This window comes from Taudactylus pleione, unplaced genomic scaffold, assembly GCF_031769625.1.
Source record: "Taudactylus pleione unplaced genomic scaffold, aTauple2 ptg000009l, whole genome shotgun sequence".
Lineage (NCBI taxonomy): Eukaryota > Metazoa > Chordata > Amphibia > Anura > Myobatrachidae > Taudactylus > Taudactylus pleione.
This window is the reverse complement of record NW_028284412.1, coordinates 6,839,304-6,863,713: the sequence shown is the minus strand read 5'-3', so window position 1 is coordinate 6,863,713 and position 24,410 is coordinate 6,839,304. Positions and strand designations below refer to the sequence as shown.

Sequence of the window (24,410 nt, the reverse complement as noted above, 5' to 3'; positions counted from 1 at the left end):
TGTTGAAGTGTGCATGTCCTGTTTATACAATATAAGGGTGGATGGGAGGGCCCAAGGACAATTCCATCTCGCACCTCTTTTTTTCTTTGCATTATGTACAGTTTGGGGCCTAGTTTTTCAAACTGCCATCCTGTCTGCCACTGCAGTATCACGCCTAGATGGGTCATGTGTTTGTGCCGCCCTCTCGTGTCGCTTAGCATAGTCATCCAGCTAACTCGGTGCAACCTTTTGGACATAAAAACACTATTGTGAGGTGTGAGGTGTTCAGAATAGACTGGAAATGAGTGGAAATTAAGGTTATTGTGGTTAATAATAGCATAGGAGCAGAAAAACCTACAAATTCTGTGATTTTAGCTGTTTTTATGCTTTTTTTCAAAAAAATACAGATCCAAAACACAAAACCCAGAACCCAAAACACGGAAGGGTGGTTTTGGCAAAACCAATCCAGATCCAAAACACGAAGAAAGATCCAGATCCAAAACCAAAACACGAAAAGTGGCCGGTGCACACCCCTAATATATATATATATATATATATATATATATATATATATATTATCAATTAATAATAATATAAGCAAAATGAAAGGATCTGAGAATTATTGTTCTTAAAATTATGTAATGTTGCATAAACACCCGTTTTCATTAATATGCCATACTATCTTCCCTCTATCCCAGCATATGTTATGAAATTGCCCTTAGTAGTCTACCTCACACTAGGCTGACCGAGAAGCTATTTATGTACTCGTAATGACCAGAGCAGAGACAAAACCAGTATAGTGCAATTTACTTAATAAATATTGACACTAACTAACTGATGAAATCCATTGTACAAGTGGCAGCCAGATTTATGAGCCATTTAGATTCCTGGGAGCTCTCTACTCTGGTTTGTAGGACAACCAATTCTCCTAGCATGAAGAATGCGGACCATCACTTTGGATGTCAGCAGAGTGGGGATACGTTACTTTTCTGTACCTGTGCTCTATGGACGGTACTTACATGGTAATTAAGTATGAAGATCTCGGGACCGGGACACATGGCATAAAATCCAAGAGGCTCATGGAACATTTGTAAGATATGGTGTACAGTAGATAAGTGTTGATGTCAGATTCTTAGGAAGAGAATGCCACTCCACTGGCTGACTGTTATCCTTATTGTATACTTTAAGTGGTGGAATGCTTGTTATTTTGAGTTTTTTTGTGACTTTTCAATAAAAGCAAGTTAAAACACTGTGGAATATTGACTCCAGAACTCAAGGAGCTATTATCCCACATTATAACTAGGCCATATATGTACCAGCATGTGTTGGTTTACATACTTCTATGGTAAGGTATTTGCAAATGAATTTGCAAAGGATTGGGGAAAGTAATTTTCTTTAAAACATTTGCTAAGCAGGCTCCAGTTGTAGTCCCTTGGTTACCTGTAATGTTATAGTTGTAAAATATTTTAAAATCAATTCTTGTATTGTCTTAAGCTTGGTACACACTGTATGATGTGTGTAGCCAGTGACGAAATGATACAATGTAATGATACATTGCACACACCATACATACTACATGATCCGGTGTACAACAGCGTGATGCATCATTCCATGCTGCATGTACTGTAGCAGCATGGAGTCATTCATTGCATTGTCCCATCTGCTCTGCAGAACAGCAGATGGGACGATCTTTGCAAATGACGGATCGGGCATACACACTGCACGATCCATACCATATATCGTTCCGATCCATGTCAGAGCAACATATTATACGAAGGATCATATAGCATGCACCTAGCTTTATAGATATTAGTAAACGTTAATTAGGTCACTCCAGGACAACTTTTTTCCAAGTAAACAGTTTTTCAATTTGTTTTTGTATATTTTAACACATCAATGATATTTATTACTAAAGTAGGCAGTCTGTGAAACTTATCAAGTCCTTCAATTACCTTCTTAGTCCAAGGTGCTCATAACTGTATTTGAAGATGTGATTTATACAATATATCCCATTTAATGTATAGGTACAGTAGCTCAATTATTGTTATGGTGTAGATACATTACCTTACACTTATATTCACTGAAACCCATCTGATATTTGTGTGCCCAACTTGTCATGTGGCCCAGGTCCACTTGTAGTGGCTTCATGTCCAGATATGTGTCCCGTCATTGCTGAAGGTGGTCCCATCCCCCATTTTACCAACTTTTTGCAGTGATCACCAGATGATAGGGCCTGATTCTGAGCATACTTGCCTACTGTCCTGGCCAGAAGGCTCCTGGAAATCAGGTGGAGCTCCTGGCCTCCTGCAAACCTCCATCCGCACACCCACCCCCCAAAACCTCCCCACACCCGCCTAGTTACTGAGTGAAAGTCGGCGGTCCATGACGCTATTCGTGCTGAATCGCATCATCGTAGCTCTGCTCCCTGTTTTACAATGCTGCTGATATTGGTATTGTATAGCAGGGGGTGGGGCTGCAATGATGCAATTGCACCACCATGCCCTCGTGCCACCCTCTGTTGCCACCACCATACTCCCTACTGCACCTCCCTGACTGGGAATCCAGAAAGTCAGAAAGTATGATATTGAGCCACATGCAAAGCGGCTGCAAGTGCAGACAGTTGCAACTGCCAGATTTCCTGCATTATGCTAAAGCAGATATCCATGTTGCTTTGTACTTATAGTCACACTATCTGCTGTATTTCCATCTGTTGTCGCAACCGTCATCATCAGTATCAGCACTTACACCTACCCTGTGCTGGCTACGAAAGCTTCAGTAACAGGTGTCTCTTGTCATACGTGCACCTAAGAATACTTCAAAACTCTGTCTACACACCCATAACACTGCCACAAAATAAATCTCTTGGGTGCCTCTGCAAAGTAGCAGCCCAGCTGACACCCAGAAATGCCCAATTCACGAACAGGTAGAATCGGCCGCACGTGGAGCCCCCATTAAGGATGCATGTGCATGTATGATGCTAGGTGCATTCACTTTTGGATTTGCATGTGACCCAATTGTTTCAGTTGTGAAAGCCATGAATAAATATCAACCCCTGCATTAGAAATGTTTATTGTTTTCTGTAGTGCAGGGCAAGCCCTGCCCCCTCATGACATCATTGCACTGGTTGGCTGTCGCGCCATGCAACCTCCCCCTAGGCTACATTTAATGGTGGGGAAGAAGGAATTTTATCTTATTTTTTTTCAAATGCTGTAGTGCAGAGAAGTGAAACTTGTTGTCTACAGTTTGGCTGTAACGGGGTTAATAACTTGACAAAGCTGTTGTCCGCAAATTTAGAAACATTACTTCTTAAACTTCCTACAAGTGCAAAAATAAAAACAATGAAAAGGTTACAGAATTCATTCCTGAGGCACCCACTATTAAACTTAACCCAATTTATATATACCCATGTACATATTGTACTAAGCTTATATCTTATGTACAAATCTGTTATGTTAAACTGTATCAAATGATTTCCCAAAATCCAAATATCATCAACTACCTTGCCAAGATCCATAGAAACTGATTAAATTAATTTGGCATGGCTGAGCCTTTGTTTATTTTTAGTGTCATATTTCTGGATGTTATCTCCTAAAATTCCTTTAAATATTTCACTCACCAATGAAGTCAGATCCACTGATCTTTTTATCTAGATCTCAGTATTGCTCAGGGACAGGTGACTTACCACTCTAGGGCCAGATTTAATGAATGCAGCTGTGAGTTTTGCGCTGTGAGGTCGCATGCTATTAATCCACAGACTCTGAGTCATGTTTTTGCAAATCAAATAAGTTCAATTAGAAACCTCAAGTCACGGGCTTCATGCAGGGATCGCGTATTAACTAAGAGGCTAATATAAGGTGTCACAAGGTTATATTGTATAACTTTTTTAAATAAAAAATGATAACCAGCAAATAAAACAATTTAGAGTACATTTGGGTACATTTACATGTCTCTGTTGTGCTTTGTAAGTGTTTATATACATGTTGGGTTTGAAATCCCGGCTGTTGGGATGCTGCTGTTCAGAATCCTGAAACCATAGGAAGGCACTTAAATATTTTCCGTACCCTAACCCTCCCTCCCCGGTGCCTAAACCTAACCCCCCCCTTCAAGTACCTTAACTTAACCTTCCCCTCCCTGAACCCTAAACCTAAGACCCCCTCCCCGGTGCCTAAACCTAACCTCACCCCTAGTGCCAAAACCTAACCTTCCCCTCCACACACCCTAATCCTAACACTCCCTTCCTGGTGCCTAAATCTAACCCTCCCCCTAATGCCTAACCCTAACCCCGCTAGCTAACGCTAACCTCCCCGAACACATGGATAGTTACCTTCGGGATGCCGACAGTCGGGATGCTGGTGCCAGGATCCCGACCTGTCTGGATTTCGGCGCCGGTATTTGGACTGTTGGCATCCCGCACGCCGGCATGCTGACCACATCCCAAAAATACTTGCAGCTCCCATCTGCATGTAAAAAGTCCTGTTTCCATCAATACAATGTCAACACCTTTAAATACATTATTATTCATTACAGGGCCAGCTCCAGGGGTCGGAGCACCCAGTGCCACCTTCTCAGGTGTGCCCTATTTTAACCCGTGTGTGACCGAAAATGGGGGCATGGCCTAATTGCCACAGGCCACACACCCCTATGTGATGTTATTAGGAGGTGTGCCCGCCTCCAAATAACATCAGGGTGAGGGGAGCCTCACTAGCTGGGCTTCCCCCAGCCCCTCTCCCATCACTGAATGGATGTCGCGCGCATGCGCGCAGCATCCATTCAGAGTCTCAGGGGTCCGGCACCGCCGCACAGCTGTGGCGGTGGGGGTCCCCAACCTCCAGATTTGACCACCCATGGGTCACTTCGGCCCAGGGGTGGACCAGCGGGACAGTACTGTCCCGCTGAAATCTGGATGGTTGGGAGGGGTACGCCCTCTATTGGTGGCTCCACTGTCCTGACGCACAGGTCAAACACCCCTAGAGCCGGCCCTGATTGATTAGGATGGATATACCAGAGGTCATGCATCATATTCTGCTATTTGTACATTAAAATAAGAACTTTTAGAAAGATATCACCAACTATGGAGTTACACTGAATGGAACTTCAATCAGTAGTGCACATACTATTAAACCAGAATCTAAAATAGAGAACCTGGTATCATTATAATGGTACTCTAGAAACCCCAGTTTATCAAAAAGTGTCTATAATATATTTATTTGATTATTAAATGATTTTCTTGCCTGTTTTATGAGCTATGCGTGACCCTACAAGTTTTACTCAGCCTTTTCAGCTGCAACCTTTAGTCATCCATATTTTAAACTATTTTAAAAGTAGCTGTATATACTGTACTGTCATTTTATATAAAAAATTTTGTCAATATGACTTATATGTTATAAATTCCTCTATGTGTCAACACACTGTAAAGTGCATGTTTTATAACCCATAAATGTTATAAAATGATCTAACCTACATTGCAATACTATCACTATCAATCACTTAAGGGTAATTTAAAGGATTGAATTATTAAGGATATCACTACTGTAACATTGCCAGATTCTGTTAGGTAAGTAGGAAAGACCTTCCACTATCAAGGGCAGCAACCCCAGATTTCCCAGACTCACTGATACATAGCAGATAAAAGGACTGCACCTCACCACAATATCAGACTTCTATTCCTTGTTCTGCCAACTCCTCCTCCCCAGCACCTCTTTCACCAACCTGTGCCCTGCCTTCTCTTCCCCATGCTGCCTCCTCCTCCCTGTGCACAGTAAAAACAATTGCACAGTTGAGAGGGCACTAGACCTGGGCGTCCCGGTGGAGACTAGTGATCAGAGTGATCAAAACAGGTCAGTGGCAATGAGGCCCTTTAGATGCCTGGAGCCCAGTTAGTAATTTAGCAGCCAGTTTTGCTTGTTCGAAAATGGCCAAAGGGGCAAGTGTTGGTGTTTTAATCTAGGTAATATTGGGAGATGAGATCTTCTGTGGTTTCTATTGTAGCTGTAGAAATGTCTTTGTATGTGGAAGAGGTATGGTGGAGAACAGAAACCACATAAAAGGAGTCTGAAGAGGTAGTAGGGGCATGTGTAGCAGGATGTCAGAGGGAAAGTAAGGGGAAAGGAGATGTAAACATTTTCTTATTGCTTCTTTTGTTTCATTATATAGAGGCCATGACCCTTCCCTCTTGCCTAATGTCCTGGGGCACCAACAGTCTTTCTGGCACAGGGCACCAAAATGTCTAGTTATGGCTATGGGAGGTTCAAAGTAAAAACTGTGAATCATGGTGGTGGGTTTTTGCCTAGAAACAAAGTTACCTGACATACAGATGTGTCCTAATACACTGTGGCTTCAGTCACGCCAAATAAAGCCACTCAGCGCGCTAGGTCCCAGGTGACTCGGAAATAATGTGCATCTAAAACTGGGTACATACTGACAGATATATTGGCTGAACAATTGATTTGCCATCATATCTGGTGCCCGTCGGCCAGTGTGTACTAGCGGTATATCTGTGAACGACGTCGTTCACAGACATATCGCGTTGGCTGTGCTGCACAGCCGATGAACTGATATATCAGCAGACATATCTGTCCATCGGCAAGTGTGTACGGGCGGTCAGCAGCCGCGGAGGGGGGGGCGGACCCGCCCCATGGCCATCGGGACCCGCAGCTGCCTGGAAGATGATGGTCATTCAGTGTATAAGAACGACCATCATCTACAGATATATCTGCTAGATATGTACCTACAGTGGCTTTAGTTGCATAAATAAAACAAGTGGAAGCAACAAAACTACTCTGCAGGAGTAAATTTACTAAGAAATCTGATGTGTTTGATGTTGATTTGAAATCGCTGGTCATTGCCAGAACGTGTTATGAATCAAATTTTTCAATTCACAATTGAATTGGTTTCAGACGAATTTCTGGATTTGCACATTCAAGGGAAAAAAGACTGATATGATTGTAATCTCAGCACGTTTTCACAAATATTGTTATTGGAATATAATGTCATCTCCAGTCCCTAATAAAATCTCCCCAAAATAGAGAAAGCAAGCCTGTTTCTGCCATGTTTAAATCACAGACAGTGATGCAGCTGTGTTTGTCTCCTTTTATAAGCATCATGGTTAAGGCTAGATGAATATAAAAACGTTCCACATCCTACTGATTTGGTTGTCTATTGATTATGCGATTTAAGACGCGATTTAGGGGCGCTTTATCTTACACAAATTTTAAAAACTAAGAGAAATCTGAGATTTGTTAAGTGTTAAGTTTGCGATGTTTGGTCTGATGGTGCATTGTGTCAATTTGGTGTGTTTAGACATGCTTGAGGTGCGATTTGGGTGCGATTTGGCCTTTAGTGAATTCCTGATTTGCAAAATTGCACCAAAATATCCAGAAAACACCAAATTGACCAAACACGATTCTTACCCTAAGTGGTATATTTATCAAAGGTCAATTTTAATTGATTTGATCTACTTTGTATGTGTGTAATACCAATTCCTATGAGGTTAATGTCGCAGCCCAGCATCTCTAATACACTGTGACAAGATGCCAAATTTAAAGAAAAGTACGGTACGCTACTCCTTTGGGAGCATCTAAGTCATGCAGGGCTAGGTGTATGAGGGCCCTCTATTGTTTGTGGCTTATTAAAATTGCTCCTTAATGTTGTTTAGTAGTACTAGCGCTTCCTCCTAGTTAGACCATTACTATTTAAAGGTATGTGTACGGTTTATTATGGCACATCGTGTTTCCCACAATTGATTTATGATTTGCAAACAGACATGAAAATAAAATCTTTTTCCAGTCATTTCTTGTAGTGGCCCAATGCTATCAGCTTTTCATTTTTTACTATTTAAAAATTAAAACAACAAAAAGAAGAAAATAACTTGACACTTGTTGCCATAAACCTACATGCAACAATAGGTATTAAAATATTTTTAAAACTGTCCCATTTGTACAGTACCGCTCTACAAAAGTGCAGGTTTCCATTGTTTGAACTCTAATGACTGTAGGAGAAAGGTGTTCTACAAGCAATTCTCATGTGGTTGGTTTTAAAAGATATCTTTGTTTCCAATATAGAAATGAATGGCAAGCAAATATATTTATTATTTCAAATATAAAGATGAGAAACAATTTCTGCAAACAAAAAAGGAAAACTATACACATAAAATACAATCTTTGTAAATTACAATCTTACATTACATTAGAATGCATGCTCCTTCTTATATGTGTAGGCAAATTGTACCCTAGTCCCCAGGCTTTATCAGATTAATCCATAAAATAAACTTGATTGAAATCTTTATTGAGATGACATGCTGAGGACTTTTTTCAAAGATCGATCCCTAAACTCTGATTTGGTAAAAGTTTCAACAAATCAAAAATCAATGGTGAAATTTATCAATGTGGGCTTTTTTTTCCTTTCGGCAAGTTTCAATCTACCAGACATCATTGAACATTATCCTGTACTGGAGATGTGCACCAACCTTTAATCCTTTCATGGCATGTGATTGAGCCCAAACTGCATGCATTTTATAGGAACCACCATCGTTCAAGTATAAAAGAAAAACTCCCTCCCCATCACAGTGTCCATGTACTGTATGTCAATAAAATGGGTGCCACCAGAGTAGTAAATATTTTAAACATTGACCCTTACAGTATGTATTGACCCTAAGGCTGGGTACACACCTAAATGACCGGCAATCGTGCCGATGTTCAGGGTGATTTGTCTTCACCATAGACATCGCATGATAGCCAGTACACACTTAAAAGATTTAATGAAAGACAGAACGATGCAGCATTGCCAATCACATGACATTGCATGCTACCGCGGGAGCGCGCAAATCGGGCATACACATGGCACCATATGCCAGATTTGTCATTACGATTTCACCAAATCGTACCGATATACTCCTGGTGTGTATGCACCCTTTAAGTATGTATTGACATTAAGTTAGTGTAATTCTCATGCCCCACTATATATTTATTATGGCCCCCATACATATGTTGTAATGTTGTTGTAATGTTGGGCACACCTATTGTATTGGTCTATGAGAGACTTCTTTAGTTTGGCCAGCTGTCTGTTAAGTAAGTGGTTACCCGGACATTTACCTATTTTGCATCTGGAAGTTCTTGTCCATTGTTTTAGGTTTGTTTGGGTTTTATTTTTTTACCCATGGATTACGTCGCATCAAGCCGGGATGAAGTGTGTAGGTAAATAATTCATGATACCATTACACTAGAGAAAAAATTGGGGGCACAATAGGTGCACCTAAAAATAAGAACATAATTATGGACTCCATAAGAATTATTATAAATATATAGGGGAACATCAAAACTATTATATATTTCACCTGTCTCAACCTCCTGTTTTTTTTAGCCAGTTTTCCTGGCAGGGTTTTCCTGCGGTTTGTAAAATTCTGTTTTCTAAAATTATGTTTTAAGTTGGTGTCCAATATATAAAACAGCACAATAGTTTCAATTAATGTTGATATTTATGAGCAGTTCCTTTGATGCTTTCACTGTTCACCAGTTCACTGTCAGCTTTCTGTGTCACCTTGTCATGAATCAAGTTCTCTTTTGTTACAGCAGTGTCAGTTTTCTGGACAATAAGATCTGTCATACTCTATTAGGTGACACAACCTAAAAACCAGCGTTGGGTCCCCGTAGACTCTTGCATTTCCTTGTCAGCTACACAATGACAGTCATACTAGAGCTTAAAAGAAACTATATATCTTGCAAACTCAAACGGTTTCAGCCTCAGTGTAGCATCCATAGCCATAGACTCTGGTAATTCTATGTGAGGTTCTCATAAGTTCACAAAATAAATATAAAAACATAAAACACAGTTTGTATCCTTCCCAAAAACATGCCGAAAAAGGGAAATTTTACAAACAACACAGAGTAATAAATATACCTAATTGCGAAAAAAAATTCAAACCAATTCACATGTATTTACAGATGTGTCCTCTAATATTTGCCGCTTTTGCTGAAAATCTCGCCACGCATGGCACTTCATGCGTACCCACCAGCAGAAATGCACACTGTATTAGCACACGCGACTCCACAGGATAGCAGGGTGCAAACGCAGTGCGTGGCATGGAATAGCATAGCGCCAGCGGCCACGGCTAATTGCCTGGTGCGATGCATGCGCACATTTGTAGCGTGATCGGCAAAGATGCAAGAGGACACATCTGTATTTGTAATAAGATTAAATACTGCATGTTGAGGGATTGCTAGGATATTCTGTGGAGGATTTTGCAGGGTTGTCACAAATCTGTAACAATTACTGTTGCATTTGACATCCATTTGTTATTAGGTTTTAAAACTCAAAACGCGTGAGGTTAGAATAAGATGCATTCTGAAAATTGAAACACTACTTCCAAGTTAGCAAACAATAATAGTGTGTACAGTGACACTAGAAACAATGGCTTTTAGTGTCATACCCATTAATATTTGGTTTACTAGTGTCACAAATGCTAGGTAATTGCAGGTAATGAATCCCAGAGCAGGGTATGGGGCCTTACTGACCCCAGAATGTACGTGTAATCTTATAAAGCATTGGTTATGTCTAACAAATCACTATGTATGAGGAGATGAGTTGGAAACTGGAACTTGGCAACATAGTTGCTGTGGTTTATCTGTGTCTCAAGAGGGACATAATATTACTCATCAATGTAAAAGGTTGAGTAGCAAGATTAATTTAATAGGACTGGGTGATGGAGTATGTATGTGGGTAGATAACTGACAGATGAATAAAAAGGTAAGGGTTTGTAGAAAATGTATTTTTGTTGCTGAGGGGTGTTGTATTCCAGGTTATTACCAGCAGCGGCTCTTGCCCTCTTACCTGAGGGGGGCTACCGCTGCTGCTGGCCTGGGTCCCGGTGCCTGCTCAATGAATGTGGCAGGCATCGGGGCCGGCCCATGTGATTGAGTGGAGGTAGCGCTGCGCATGCATAACACAAGATTCTCGGGGCTGCATTGGTTGCAGACCCGAGAAGCCCTGTAGGACTTGCTGAAAGGTAGAGCAGCGACTTCCACTGGAAGCCGATCTCTGCTGATCTCAGCCCAGACTGGCAGTCCCAGGGGGAGGAGACACCCCTGGGGCTGCCTGTCTTCAGTGTGACTGGCAGGTGGCGCTTCCAATAGGAAGCCACCTCCAGTCACAGTGTAACCAGTTCAGTCACGGATGCACTGGCTTCACTGAAGTGGCTGATTTTACTGGGGTGGCTGCAGCCTCGCAGCCCCTAGGAAGATCTGCCACTGGTTATTACTGTGTAAGCATAGATAAGAACAGTTTGGTCAGAGAAGCGTCAGATACCAGTCAACCTTTCTAAATGCATGGAAATAGATATAGGCATTGGAACAGGAGGGGGCCTGTGTGCTGTCTCTGTCCAGGCCCTCTCCACTCTAGATGGTGGCAAGAGCGAGAGTCTACTACGCACACGCAAATCGCCGGGAACACGGCATAGCAGACATTTTCATAGAGATTTCTCTAGTGCGCATGAGCAGATCGCCATAGCCATGGCTGTCACGCCATTTTCCTGGTGATTTGTGGAGCACTGCTTCTGTTGGACTACAAAGAGGTAAGTATTATAGAACATAAGTGCAGGGTGAAGAGAGAATTAGGCATATTAATAGCCATCAACCAAATCTTAGGCAGGCAGCTAAAAAACCCTAAAATGTATCCAAGGGGGATATATGTGACAAAGGACTCATTGATTATACCACATATTATAATAGCAATGTATTGGATCATTAATGAAAGGGATGGAGGTATTTAATTATAATGCTAACTAGATAAACTAAGATCATGAATAAAAATTCATTTGATGAATGTCAAGTATTTATTCATTTTTTTAAAAGCTATGAAGAAAAGCAAATAGATGTTATTTTTATTTTATGCTTTGCTTGTACCCAGAGGTATATCATATTTCTGTACCTTTTTTTTTGCAGAGATCTGAAACATGGAATTCTCTACAAGTACCAGATCTTGACAGTTACTGCAAATGGAGAGAGTAACCCATCCCCAGAAATGATATACCGTCACGGCAGCGGCTACTGCGGGGATGGAATAATCCAAAAGTAAGAGGAGCTTAAAGGATGGGACATTATTCAGAGGTAGCCATTATACTGTATGATAGTCCATGGATTCACGGAGATTTTAATTTTAGGAGAGGGTAATTTTCACTACACTAATTGGACATTTTACTCAAAGACTGAAGTGAACACTGTTTTCATGAAACGTCTGGTACTAATTTATATCTGTAATTTATTCTGAAGCCCTTTCACCCTCTGTATTTACCTCTCTGGAGTTTCGTAAAATGCCTTAGTAAGGTTAAAGTTATTGTGAGTTCTTCTCAAGCAGATTAGAGACCAGGTTTGGTTACTGTGATGCAATGATTTACCAACTGTGAATGCAATAGCGATTACACACGCAGTTCAGCTGCGATAGTATGCTAATCCATTGCGATCGCAATACGCCGCTGCACTACATAAGGATGCCCACTATACCTTACACACATCCGTAATGTTAAGCAAGACTACGAAAACATCGATACAATTGAGTACCATCGCAGCCTCATGCGCACTTGCACAAGCCCTGATCTTACTCAGAAATTGCTAACTTCCATGCACGCTATGAGGCATCAGGCTACATATGGCATCACAGTGGATAATTTATGCATGCCCCTGCAACGGCGTTCAAACGCACTGGCACGTCTGCGTTCATCCGACCACTAACAGCACTTCCTGTCAATCACACTGCGATGGGTCTCCGTAACCACTGCGATCGCAGTGGCTAGTTCGTGCACACGCACTGCGATGCATGCGCAGTACGCAACAATCGGCAGATTGTGTGAGTATTAGCAGCTGTGTTCCTTGCTTAATCAAGCCCAATATCTACACTATTTTTTTTACTGGAACTAGAAACCAGTTGTACTAAACTGTGAAGACATAAGTTTTGTTTTTAAAATATTATTGGAATACCATGTATGGAGCAATCAGAGTATAGCCTTTTGCAGCACAACGTGAAATAGCCTACACCAAAGTGGCCGTATACACCAAATTACAAATACTCAGCGGCTATAGCTTTAGAAATCCTGCAATAAAACTTTGTTAAGATGCTCATATAGACTCATAACATTCAGGGTGATGTGAGAGTGATCAGTATTTGTAGTCAGTTCACTAGGAAACATCATGACCAGGGGCGGATTGGAATGGAAAACTAGCCCCGGGAAATCTGCGGTAGCAGCCCTAATGGCGGGTCTGTTGAGGGGGTGGGGTCTGTGAAGGGAGGAGGGATATACCATCCAGGGCCAGTGCTAGGGTGTTTGGCGCGCTCCTGCAAACTATTACATTTGCGCCCTTCCTTCCAGTTTCCTACAAAGGGACAGTCGCACCATAGATGCACGGTGCACAAAGGGGCGTTGAGGAGGGGAGGAAGGCCAGGTCAGGTGGGGAGGAGAGCCAGGTCAGTTGGGGAGGGGAGGAAAGCCAGGTCAGGTGGTGAGGGGAGGAGAAAGGAGTGCTCAGGGGGAGGTCCAGGTCACTGGCCCAATTAGTGGCTCTTTGAAAAGCGGGCAGAGCCAAATGTCAGGAAGGGCGGGGGCTTAGCTGCAGGCCGCAAGGCAGACTGCTGCAGATGCCAGACGCCGAAAAGGGGGTGGGTCACAGATGGGTAGCAGGCGGAGCCCTCAATGTTGACTGATGGGCTACGCAAAGGCTTATGGGAGGAGCTGCTGCGGCTGGGCATGCGCAGCAACTCCCCCGGCGGCCATTTTTTTTGTTTACTTCAGTGAGCTGCCCATCGGAGCTGAGCTCCGATCGCGCCAGCCTGGCCACTAGCAGTTGAGCAGGGGTGAGTGAAGGAAGGGCGGCGGCCACTAAAGGGACCACAGGGGCCGGCCCAATGGGAACCGACCAGGTGTCTCCCGGCGGCCCAATCCACCCCTGATCATGACACCAAATCACAATCCTGCAAGCTTACTCAAGTCATTGCTTTTTTTACATTAGCCCCTGGTAGACTTGCTGGGACAGGGAAAAGGGTTATAAAATAAATGCTAAATTGCAGCCACACATTATAGTAAGTACATCCTGTATGAATGTAGCAAATGCTCAGAAAGTGAGCACACACAAATACGAGAATGCAGAGTGAAACACATTCTTATTGCATCTACACTTATGAATGGAAAGGTAGATCGGGGGCCTGAAGGAATGTTCCCACACAGGCATAGTTCATTAAAGCTGTGTTTGTGCAAATATGGCCTATCTAGGCCAGATCCCCGTATCCTTACTGCGTAATGCCTTGATTCGTGGGTATCATTTTGGCTGACATAAGGGATGGGGCCTAGTGATGCAACTTACTTGCCCCACCCCATAAAAGATCTGTTGCATTGCCTCTTTCCTCTGAAGGTAAGTGTAAGAAATATATACAATATTGGTTGGGTATGACATCCCAATGGTCACAATACCAGCAGCTGATTCCTGATTAATTTTATTGAGTATTGTAACACTAACCCATCCCTCAAATATGAGCTGCTAAATTGCATCTTTCCTCTGAAGGTAAGTGTGATATATATGAGGGTGGTTAAATAAATAAGGTAACAAGACCTCTCATTGCTTACATTTATTCAACTCGTACATATGTGCTTAATCAATAGTATGGCCTTGGTACAGATTATTTTTCCACATAGTGCCCATACTTGTCTAAGCATTTGTTCAAACGGTACACCAAGGCATCTCTCCTGGCATAGAAGAAATCAGCGTCAAGTGCTTGAAGCCAGGACATGACATATTGCTGAACTTCACCGTCGGTTGCAAATCACCTTCCATCCAGGAGCTTCTTCAATGGTCCAAAGAGATGGAAATCACACAGTTCCAGGTCAGAGCTGTAGTTAAGTTGGTCCAGTACCTTTCAATGGTAGCGCCATAACAACTCATGAGTGCGGTTGGCTGAGTGTGGCCTGATGTTATTGTGCAGCAATACAACACCTGTTTGCAGTAACCCAGGTCATTTTCGATTAATTACCTGGTTCAATGTGTCACAATAGTGGACAACAGCATGCCCTTGTGGTCCCAAAACTTGGACACCACGACCTTCTTTGCTGATGGAGTTGTTTTGAATTTATTTAAAGAAGGCACCTTATGTGTTTTCATGTCATGAATGCTTGCTTCATCTCTGGTGCCACATGATGCACCCAGGTTTTGATGCCTGTAACAATATACTGCAGGAACTGCACTCCCTCCTCATGGTACGACATTAAGTGCACAAGACACATTCCCATCCTATTGGTTTTGTGAACTTCTGTGAGTTGCTTCGGTACCCAGCGTGAACACTTTTTCCTGTATCCCTGTTGCTCATGAATTATGTTGTGCACAGCACCCACTGAGATGTTCAGTTCGTTAGCAATATTGTTAGCAATATCACTAACTCAAATGAGTCTATCCTCCTGAATCAGATCTTTAAGACTCGAGCAAAGTCTTATTGTGCATGGGAGGGCATTCCACAGATCGGTTGCAGCCTGAAAAAATTCCGGTCACCATGAATAGTAGCAGGTGATATGTGTGCAGTCCTCCAAGAGGGTTACAGTTTCCGAAGATAAAGCTGTACCTAAAGTTGGTGATACGGAGTTGACAAATACAAATGGTGATCTTTTATCCCTTGAGACAAAGTTACGAGACATACAGAATGAAGAGAAATTGGACAGTCTCAACATCCACGGGACATTTACGCCTCTGTTGATGCTTCTTTAATTCCAGATGGAATCGGTATGACATACCGCCGTAATAAAGCCCGGCGGATGTAATACCGACGCCGGAAGGCAGAAGAATGATGATCCCAATAGGGTAAGTATATAACCTAACCTTTCCCCCCCTAACCTAACCCTCCCTTAGGGGTGCCTAACCCTAACCTCCCCCCTAGTGCCTAACTCTAAACTCCCTCCAGGGGTGCCTAAACCTAACCCCCCTCCCCGCACCCTAAACCTAACCCTCCCAGATGGGTACCTAACCCTAACATCCCCCTGGGTGTGCCTAACCCTGAGCCCCTCTTCCCCTAGCCTAACCCTAACCCTCCCAGAGTGGTGCCTAACTCTAAGTCCCCCCAGGAGCCCCTAAACCTAACCCTCGCCCCGCGCAGGTATCCGCTCCTGACGCCCGGCTTACTTTCATTCGCTATTCCGGGCGTCTGGTTTTTGGCGTGGAGATAATGATAGGAGTTGGATTTTCGACGCCTATCATTAGTCCCATGCCGGGATTTCACAGTCGGGAAGCCCGGCAGTCTGCATTTTGGCTGCCAGCCTCCTGACCGCATACCTTCCAGACATCACAAAAAGTGTGTTCAACATTCATCCTTATTTTTGGTAACATTTCTAAACTATTTTCCAGCTCAGTGAGATTGGAAGATTAATGATTGAGATGCACACATACTAACATCTAAACATGGAAATTGGCAACAAGTATCCTTTACGTAGCAATTACAGTCAAAGCCTTATGTGTGTGTAGGTTTGAATGGACATGCAAGAAATCAAAAATCGTACAAATATCTAATGTTGGTACAAAAACTTTTTACACATAATTAAGAGCTGTGTGTAACCTGTTAGGGGTCCATTCATCACATTAATTATCAGGGGCCGGGCTGCCCCCGATAATTAAGTACCCATCTCACTGCAAGTAGCAGTGGATACAAAATTACTGGAGCAATTCAACATTATTGAAAAATGATCTGTCTCCACAATCTCCAACACTGCCACTTTCGTAGCATGGCTTCATGCAGGCACACAAAGCCCTGGCATTTGGCGGAAGGAGCCGGACAGGGGCAATGGGATCCCCGTCATTGTTATCTGCACTTGTACCAGTCCCATGCTAGGTGCAAAAGATACCACAAAAACAGGATTCCATTTCAACTACTCACGACTCATAATTGCATGGAGCATTTGATACATGCCCACGATGCTCCCATGATACTGCGTCCAGTCAGGGCGGTTAAGTCCAAACTGTTACCTCCCAGTTCTCAACCCAAAATAAAACCAAATCAGGATACGATAGACTTTCGTAAGTTTATGCGCATGTATACAAAAACTCTGCATTTTCATCCATGCTAAGAGATCCATCCAACTCAGAATCTGGCTTCCGGGTCCCGCAGTGCACTATGGGAGTGACGTCATGACGTCACTCCCATAGTTCTGAGGAGCGGGCGCGAGGGATGGACGGCACTGGAACGTGGTTTTAAGGAAAGTATTTTTATTTTTTTTGTATGTGTGTGTGCGTGCGCGCGGGGGGGGCACTACAGGGGGCTTATTGCAGGGGGCTTACTACTGGGGTTATTACAGGGGGCTTACTACTGGGGGCACTACAGGGGGTTTATGACTGGGGACTTATTACAGGGGGCTTACTACTGGGGGCACTACAGGGGGCTTATTACAGGGGACATTACAGTGGGCTTACTACAGGGAAAGGAATCTGGGGAAAGCTTCTGCACCAGTAAATATTTATTTAAAAATAAGTGTGAAACCCCAATATAAAGAGTAAAAAATTCAATATTTATGCGACGTTTGGGGCGTGCTGCCAAGGACAAGATACAACATGGAAGAAAAATAAAAAAGAAGACAGAAATGTCCCTTGGTTGGCGCACTAACAAACAGTGTGATAAAATGTAACGTTTATTAAACAATATTAAAATTGTATATATAATAATCTCTCCAGTGAAATATAAAAAATGAAAAAACGTCTCAGTGTGTTAATTATTGAAATGAATAGTGTTATTGGTACACCTGCGCGTGTAATGGCGACACAAAAATGGATATTAATAAATAGAAAATTTCTCACAAATAAGTCATAGAATATATGCAAATCCAAAAATAGCAAATCCAAAAATGCATTTAATTGGGACCAATTATATGTGGCATGCTATAACATCCCTATAAGTGGGATAATATTCTGCAATGTTCACTGCATGTCAGAATTGCCATGATATGTATGTGAGAAGTGGCCGCAATATACTCATATACCTAGATTGCCACCTATAGCTGAAATGCACATAGAATCTAATACATTTAAACAAAGGTTGACTTAACTGCTGCAAAGCCAACAAATAACTTATAACATCTAAGGGGCTGGAATTATATTCCGTATAGAACGACTAATATACTTGTAATCAGTCAATTGGCTCAATTAATATAGATTTCATATCACAAATGTCATGTAGGAGTAGGAGATTGATATCCTATATTATCACCTTATCCCCTTATATTATCCTACCATGTTATTGGACATTATTGGCTATTCATTAGGCTGCAGGTAAACATACACATGTGCTGTCTGCAGTGTATTCAGCAAATCTCTGGGAATAAAGCCAAATCTTCAGATATACAATGTTGTAGTGTCACAGCTTCTTGTTATAGTGTTAGCAGCACATGTAGCCATTTAAATCATAAGGGTATTTGCATTAGCTTTGACACTAAGAAAACCCATGCCCATATTAGGGAGTATCTGGAAAAAAAGCCAAATTTTAACAGCACACATGGGCCCTCATTCAGACCCACTCGCGAGCGGCTGTCCGCTCGCAAGTGGGTCGATGGTCTGCACTGTGCATGCACACGACGGAGGGAGCTCCGTCGTGCGCATGCGCGAGACGCGACGAGCGAAGGACTTTCCTTTGCTCGGAGTGTCTCATCAAAGGGGGCATGCTGTCGATGTTGACTGACAGCACGCCCCCTTTGGTGGGCGTGCCGGGGGCGTGCCTGCCAGACGGAGGCGCTCCCAAGGGAACGCCTACCATCTGAAGCCGGCCCCACTGACATCACTAGTGATGTCAGTAGGAGTGATTTTGGCTCTGATAGAGCCAAAATCACTCCTGGCCTTGCGGTTGAAAACCTCAACCGCAGGCTGTTGCTCGCAGTTTCGATGGTCGCGATGGTCAAGACCATCGCGACCATCATCCTGCACACTCATATATGCTGTGGGTGGTGACCCACAGCTATACGAGCGTCCAGGAGGACGCTCCATATTAATGGAGGTGGGCCCTGATTCAGAGCGAGCGCTCTGGTCAGAGCGTCCGGCTCTGAATCAGGGCCATGGTGTGTATAAATGATTCTAAGCTTGCTGCTGTTCATGCAGCTATAAATAAATATGATCTAACATGAATAACTGGTAACTTAGTGAGTCTAGCAACAGCTCTAATCATTCACATGGTATACACTATCTGAGCCTTACACTAGCTCACTAATAATGGTTGAATTCAGCAGTATAAGTTATATGAGTATTAAATTTGACTTATTAATATAAAATATATGAGCATTACATCAGCTCAATAGAGATAAGTGTCTCATATACACAGCGCATATATCAGGTGAGTACTAAGTGAAGTATTATCTTCTTTTTACATCACATCACATCACTACAGACGTTTGAGCAGTAACATATCTGCTCATGCAGCAGTAAAATCCCTGCTGCTGCCAACGTACGTTTCACAAATGAGTTTTTTCAAGGCAACCAGAGCATGTTCTGTAATTAATCTTTATTAGGAGAGGCAGCCTATCATAGCATCCCTCTGTGATCACAAGTTATCCTGAGCCTATAATAAATGCAAGGGCACACAAGCCAATCATATCTTGCATAATAGGTCACATGTATTTAAACAGCCAATTAAATCATTTATAGTTCAAAAGTAAAGAAATGCAGAGATAGATACAAGAAGAGAGAGAAAGAAGAGAGAAGAAAATCATGGGGGCACTACAGGGGGTTTATGACTGGGGACTTATTACAGGGGGCTTACTACTGGGGGCACTACAGGGGGCTTATTACAGGGGACATTACAGGGGGCTAACTACAGGGGGCTTACTACTGGGGGCTAATTACTGGGGGCTTACTACTGGGGGCTTTACAGGGGGCTTACTACTGGGGCATTACAGGGGGCTTACTACTGGAGGCAGTACAGGGGGCTTACTACTGAGGGCACTACAGGGGGCTTATTACAGGGGGCTTACTACTGGGGTCACTACAGGGGGCTTATTACAGGGGACATTACAGGGGCCTTACTACTGAGGGCATCATATGGGGGCACTACAGGGGGCATTACAGGGGCCTTACTACTGAGGGCATCATATGGGGGCACTACAGCAGCATTACTACTGGGGGCATCATAGGGGGCACTACAGGGGCCTTACTATTGGGGGCACAAAAGGGGCCTTACTATTGGGGGCACTACAGGGGCCTTATTACTGGGGGCACTGCATAGGGCATAGGCAAATGCAGGGGGGGTTCTGGTTGCCTGGAAACCCCCCTCCCCAGCCCACACCATGACCACAATCGAAAAAGTAATATAATAGAATTTTACTAGTGCTGCATGTTCTCAGTATCACAAATTAAATAAGTAGCACCACCTGTGGCTGTTTTAACATGTGTCAGCCAGTATAAATACACCTGTGCACCAACTAGGAGATCAGGAAAACCTGCACTGTTAGGGGTGTACTGCTATAGACCATCAATAGGTTAATTTTTAATACTGTGTAATACACTATCCAGTGCCTAAGGAGACCAGTATGTACATATATGTCCAGGGCAGTGCTAGGTTCTTCTGCTGCTCCCCCTCTGGAATAGTGCCCACATCTGAAATAAAAACATTCAGCTCAGGCAGGATGGCACTACTGCCACATCTAGTGGCTTACTGTGGTTGCTGGACCTGTATATGCTGGAATTATGACACACAATACACTTTGTATGACACATATGAAGTGCTAATTATGCCCTCTTCATGGACTGGCCACACTCACTCTAAAATCAAGCATTTGGAAACCCCCCTCTAGAAATCCTGGGTTTGCCACTGTAGGGGGACCACTACTGGAGGCACTGCATAGGGGGACCATTACTGGGGGGCACTACAGAGGCGGGCACTGCATACCGGGACCTCTATTGAGGGCACTGCATAGGAGGACCACTACTGGGGGCATTGTATAAAAGGAACTGCATAGGGGGTGATGGCAGCTGGGGCTGGCATAGGTGCTGGGCGGGCCGTACATTTAAATTGGGGGTGGGGGGAGGCACCGACATTTATCTTGCTTCCGGGAACCTGGGATGAAGTTACGCCACTGGCTAGCTGTCAGCATTCTAACCCAGGTAGGATGCTGGCATCGGGATTCTGAGTACCGGGATCCGGAGCGCTGGCATCCCATACCCAATCCTTGTTCAAGTCATTGCTGGGAATCATGGTTACACCTCCCCTGCACAATCCCTTGCATAATCATACCCTCTCCCTTCTCCCACTCTCGGCACCCACAATGAAAACACATTTCCATTAAAGGACACTTCTTTAGCCTCTACATATTTGTTAATAGCAAGCTTCCTCACCCTTCCCTATCATGGTAACATTTGGAGTCCATTATTATTCCTACAGTGCCTGTAAACATTATTGTATCAGTAGTATCCTTACAATATGATTATCCAAGCTTCCGTCTATTATTTAGTAAAAAAGGAAAATAAACATAATCTCAGTGTTGGGAAAGTCCTTTCTTCTCTGCTGATACTATTGCAGTAAAATATGATGTCGTGATGCATCTTAGTGTCATGACTTCCCTTTTTCCTAACTTCCACTCTTTATTTTTAATGCAGCCTGTCTCCAGTTCCGTCTGCGACATCTCTGCATGTCACTAATGGTACGTACACACTGGCGTTTGCAATGCGTTTTTAACATATGTTAAAACGCAAGTAAAAACGCATGTAAACCAGATTGCGTTTATGTGCGCGTTTAATATGCATTTAGATGTGTTTACAAGTGCTTTCAAACTGGATTTTTAACAATGGATCTGTAACAGAACAGGAGTTGTTATCTTGTTCAGGCAAAACACATGTGGAAACGTATATGCAAAGATTTTTAACCGCATCTGATTGTGGGGTCTATTTACTAAGTAGTGTTAGGAGACAGAGTGAAAAGTGATAAGAAAGTGACAAGGTGCCAGCCAATCAACTCCCAATTGTCATTTTTCAAACACAGTCTGTGAGATGACAGTTGGGAGCTGATTGGCTGGCACCTTATCACTTTTCACTCTGTCTCCTAACACTGCTTAGTAAATAGACCCGTGTCTCCAATGCGTGCCTGTTAAAATAATTATACATTTTCAGCTGAGTTGATGCACATCACATGCACTACAATTAATCAAGAACACTTCAAACAAGGCAAATAATGCACACAAGTGAAATGTGTGTAAATAATGAAACGGTTTCCATGTGCTTGACTAAAAATGCATGTTAAACGCATAATTTTAACGCCAGTGGGTACATAGCATAATACAGTATGGTTCAGTTAAGTTAAATGGAGCTTTATGCTCTATGGAAATTAGTTGGGTATAATATTTCTTTATTTGCTTTAACACTGTTCCTGCCAAAATCCCCCATTGAAATAATTGTGAGGTCAACTTTAATTTTCAGGCTTAGGAAGTGTTTTGTGATAAATGTACTGTATATATTCATCTTATCTAACAATCTCATGTGGTGTTCTCTTAAGGCAGTTAAGAAACAGGATATTTGAAAGCGCTAGTTTTAAGTAAAGATGAGCGATTCGGTTTATGCTCGAATCTTCCCACCAAGTTCGGATCTCAGATCGACGCAAAAGGTCATGTTAAACCGAATTGCTCATCTCTAGTTTTAATATGTCTATCTATCTATCTATCTATCTATCTATCTATCTATCTATCTATCTATCTATCTATCTATCTATCTATCTATCTATCTATCTATCTATCTATCTATCTATATTTTCTATCTATCTATCTATCTATCTATCTATCTATCTATCTATCTATCTATCTATCTATCTATCTTTCTATCTATCTATCTATCATATCGCACCCTCCTTAATCATGTTAATGAGGATCACACTGCTGTAACACTGAAGTTTGTTTATATATTTGTACACTCTTTCTTTCATAGTGGCTAAAATATGCATTTTCCTCCTTTAGGGAGCTCAGTGAGGAATGCGATGACATGAACAAGATAAATGGGGACGGCTGCTCTCTCTTTTGTCATCAAGAGGCATCTTTCCATTGTCTTGGTAAGTTGCTATAAATAGGAAGTACTGTGGTACATTTATGAACTTCGGACCTGCAATTTACCTACAAGCACTTTTCAAGAAGTTCTCTGAGTTCATGGTCAAAGCAATCACTGAGGGTTGATCGATGCTCCAGAAATTGGGCAGGGTGCTAACAATACTGCTAATATCTCAATTTAAAATCTAACCTACTGATATTTTGGAGCAACTGCTTTCATGAGGTTAATAATGCTTGGTTTAGTCTCATTCATGTTTTAAATTAATCATGTGAGTGAGGAAACATTATAACTGTGTAAGTTATTAGCTTAGTACATATGTCCCTCTTTTATGTGGTTTAAGTTTTTTATTCAATTGGTCGAAGTGCATCTGCAAATACACTCTTTCTGTAGAAATGCAAATGAAAGATGTGGAGCTACTGGGAGTGTACAGGTAAGGCAATACCAGGTCCCCATCTCCACATACTTTCCAACTCTCCCTGATTGTCAGGGAGACTCCCTGAAATAGTAGCAATCTCCCTGACTCCCTGAAGAGTCTAGCAATCTCCCTGATTGCACATGCATTTTCTGAAAAGTATCAATGTGTTTTCCTCAACAAGTAGATATTACTACTGATTTGGGGATTATTTACTTTTGGATGTAGACATTAAGCCCCGCCCCCTTTATAGAAAACCCCAACGATTCGCGGGTCTGTGAGGAGGGGACGTGGCAAAATTACACAATTTGCACCATTTAGCCCCGCCCCTTGTATGCGGACCCGAAAATGCCATGTAAAATCTCCCCCTCCTGCCCACTTCACTAGGAATATGCCTACTCTTCCGGGGGTGTGGGGGGGTTACCATAAAAATCGGGAGCCTCTCGCGATTCCCGGGAGAGTAGGCATGTATGATTTTATGACGCCTCTCAGAAGTAGCAGTACACGTCCACTTTACCGCTGCGCTCATAGGTGTTGTTTTCACAATCTCCCTGAAATACTTTTTCAAAAGTAGGCAAGTATGCCCCGCTAACATTGCCCCTGTAATCCCCAAGGCCCTTGCACTGCCTGAGCTCATGGGACCTGATTCAGATTTGGGAATAGAGTATGATATTGCAAGTAACTATGCATCCTGGTAAAACCATGCTGCACTACAGTTGGGACAGATTTAAAATGTGCAGAGAGATTTAAGCTGGGTACAAATTAGACAATTTTTTCAACGATTTGGCCGATTCTTAAGGATCAGAACGACAAATCGTTCAAATGGTCAAGGGTGTACGCACTATGGGCCTGATTCAAACCTGCTCACTAAGATGCATACTCTCACTGTTGTCGATGGTATGCAGTGTGTATGCATTGTGCGCATGCATCACAGTGCATCTGCGCATACCATCCGATGTACCGATGGTTGCATACACTTCCTGGACATGACGTGCACAAGT

At 42.7% G+C, this 24,410-nt stretch overlaps 1 protein-coding gene across 2 annotated transcripts in view; it reads left to right on the top strand.

Moving 5' to 3' along the window:
- Positions 1 to 24,410, top strand: part of PAPPA (pappalysin 1) — a 475,476-nt gene that overhangs the window by 245,496 nt on the left and 205,570 nt on the right. For both annotated transcript variants that reach the window (XM_088466086.1, XM_088466022.1), the window contains exons 8-9: positions 11,913 to 12,041; positions 22,910 to 23,001. In XM_088466086.1, coding sequence (XP_088322212.1) covers positions 11,913 to 12,041; positions 22,910 to 23,001 — 221 coding nt within the window. The remainder of the gene's footprint in view (positions 1 to 11,912; positions 12,042 to 22,909; positions 23,002 to 24,410) is intronic.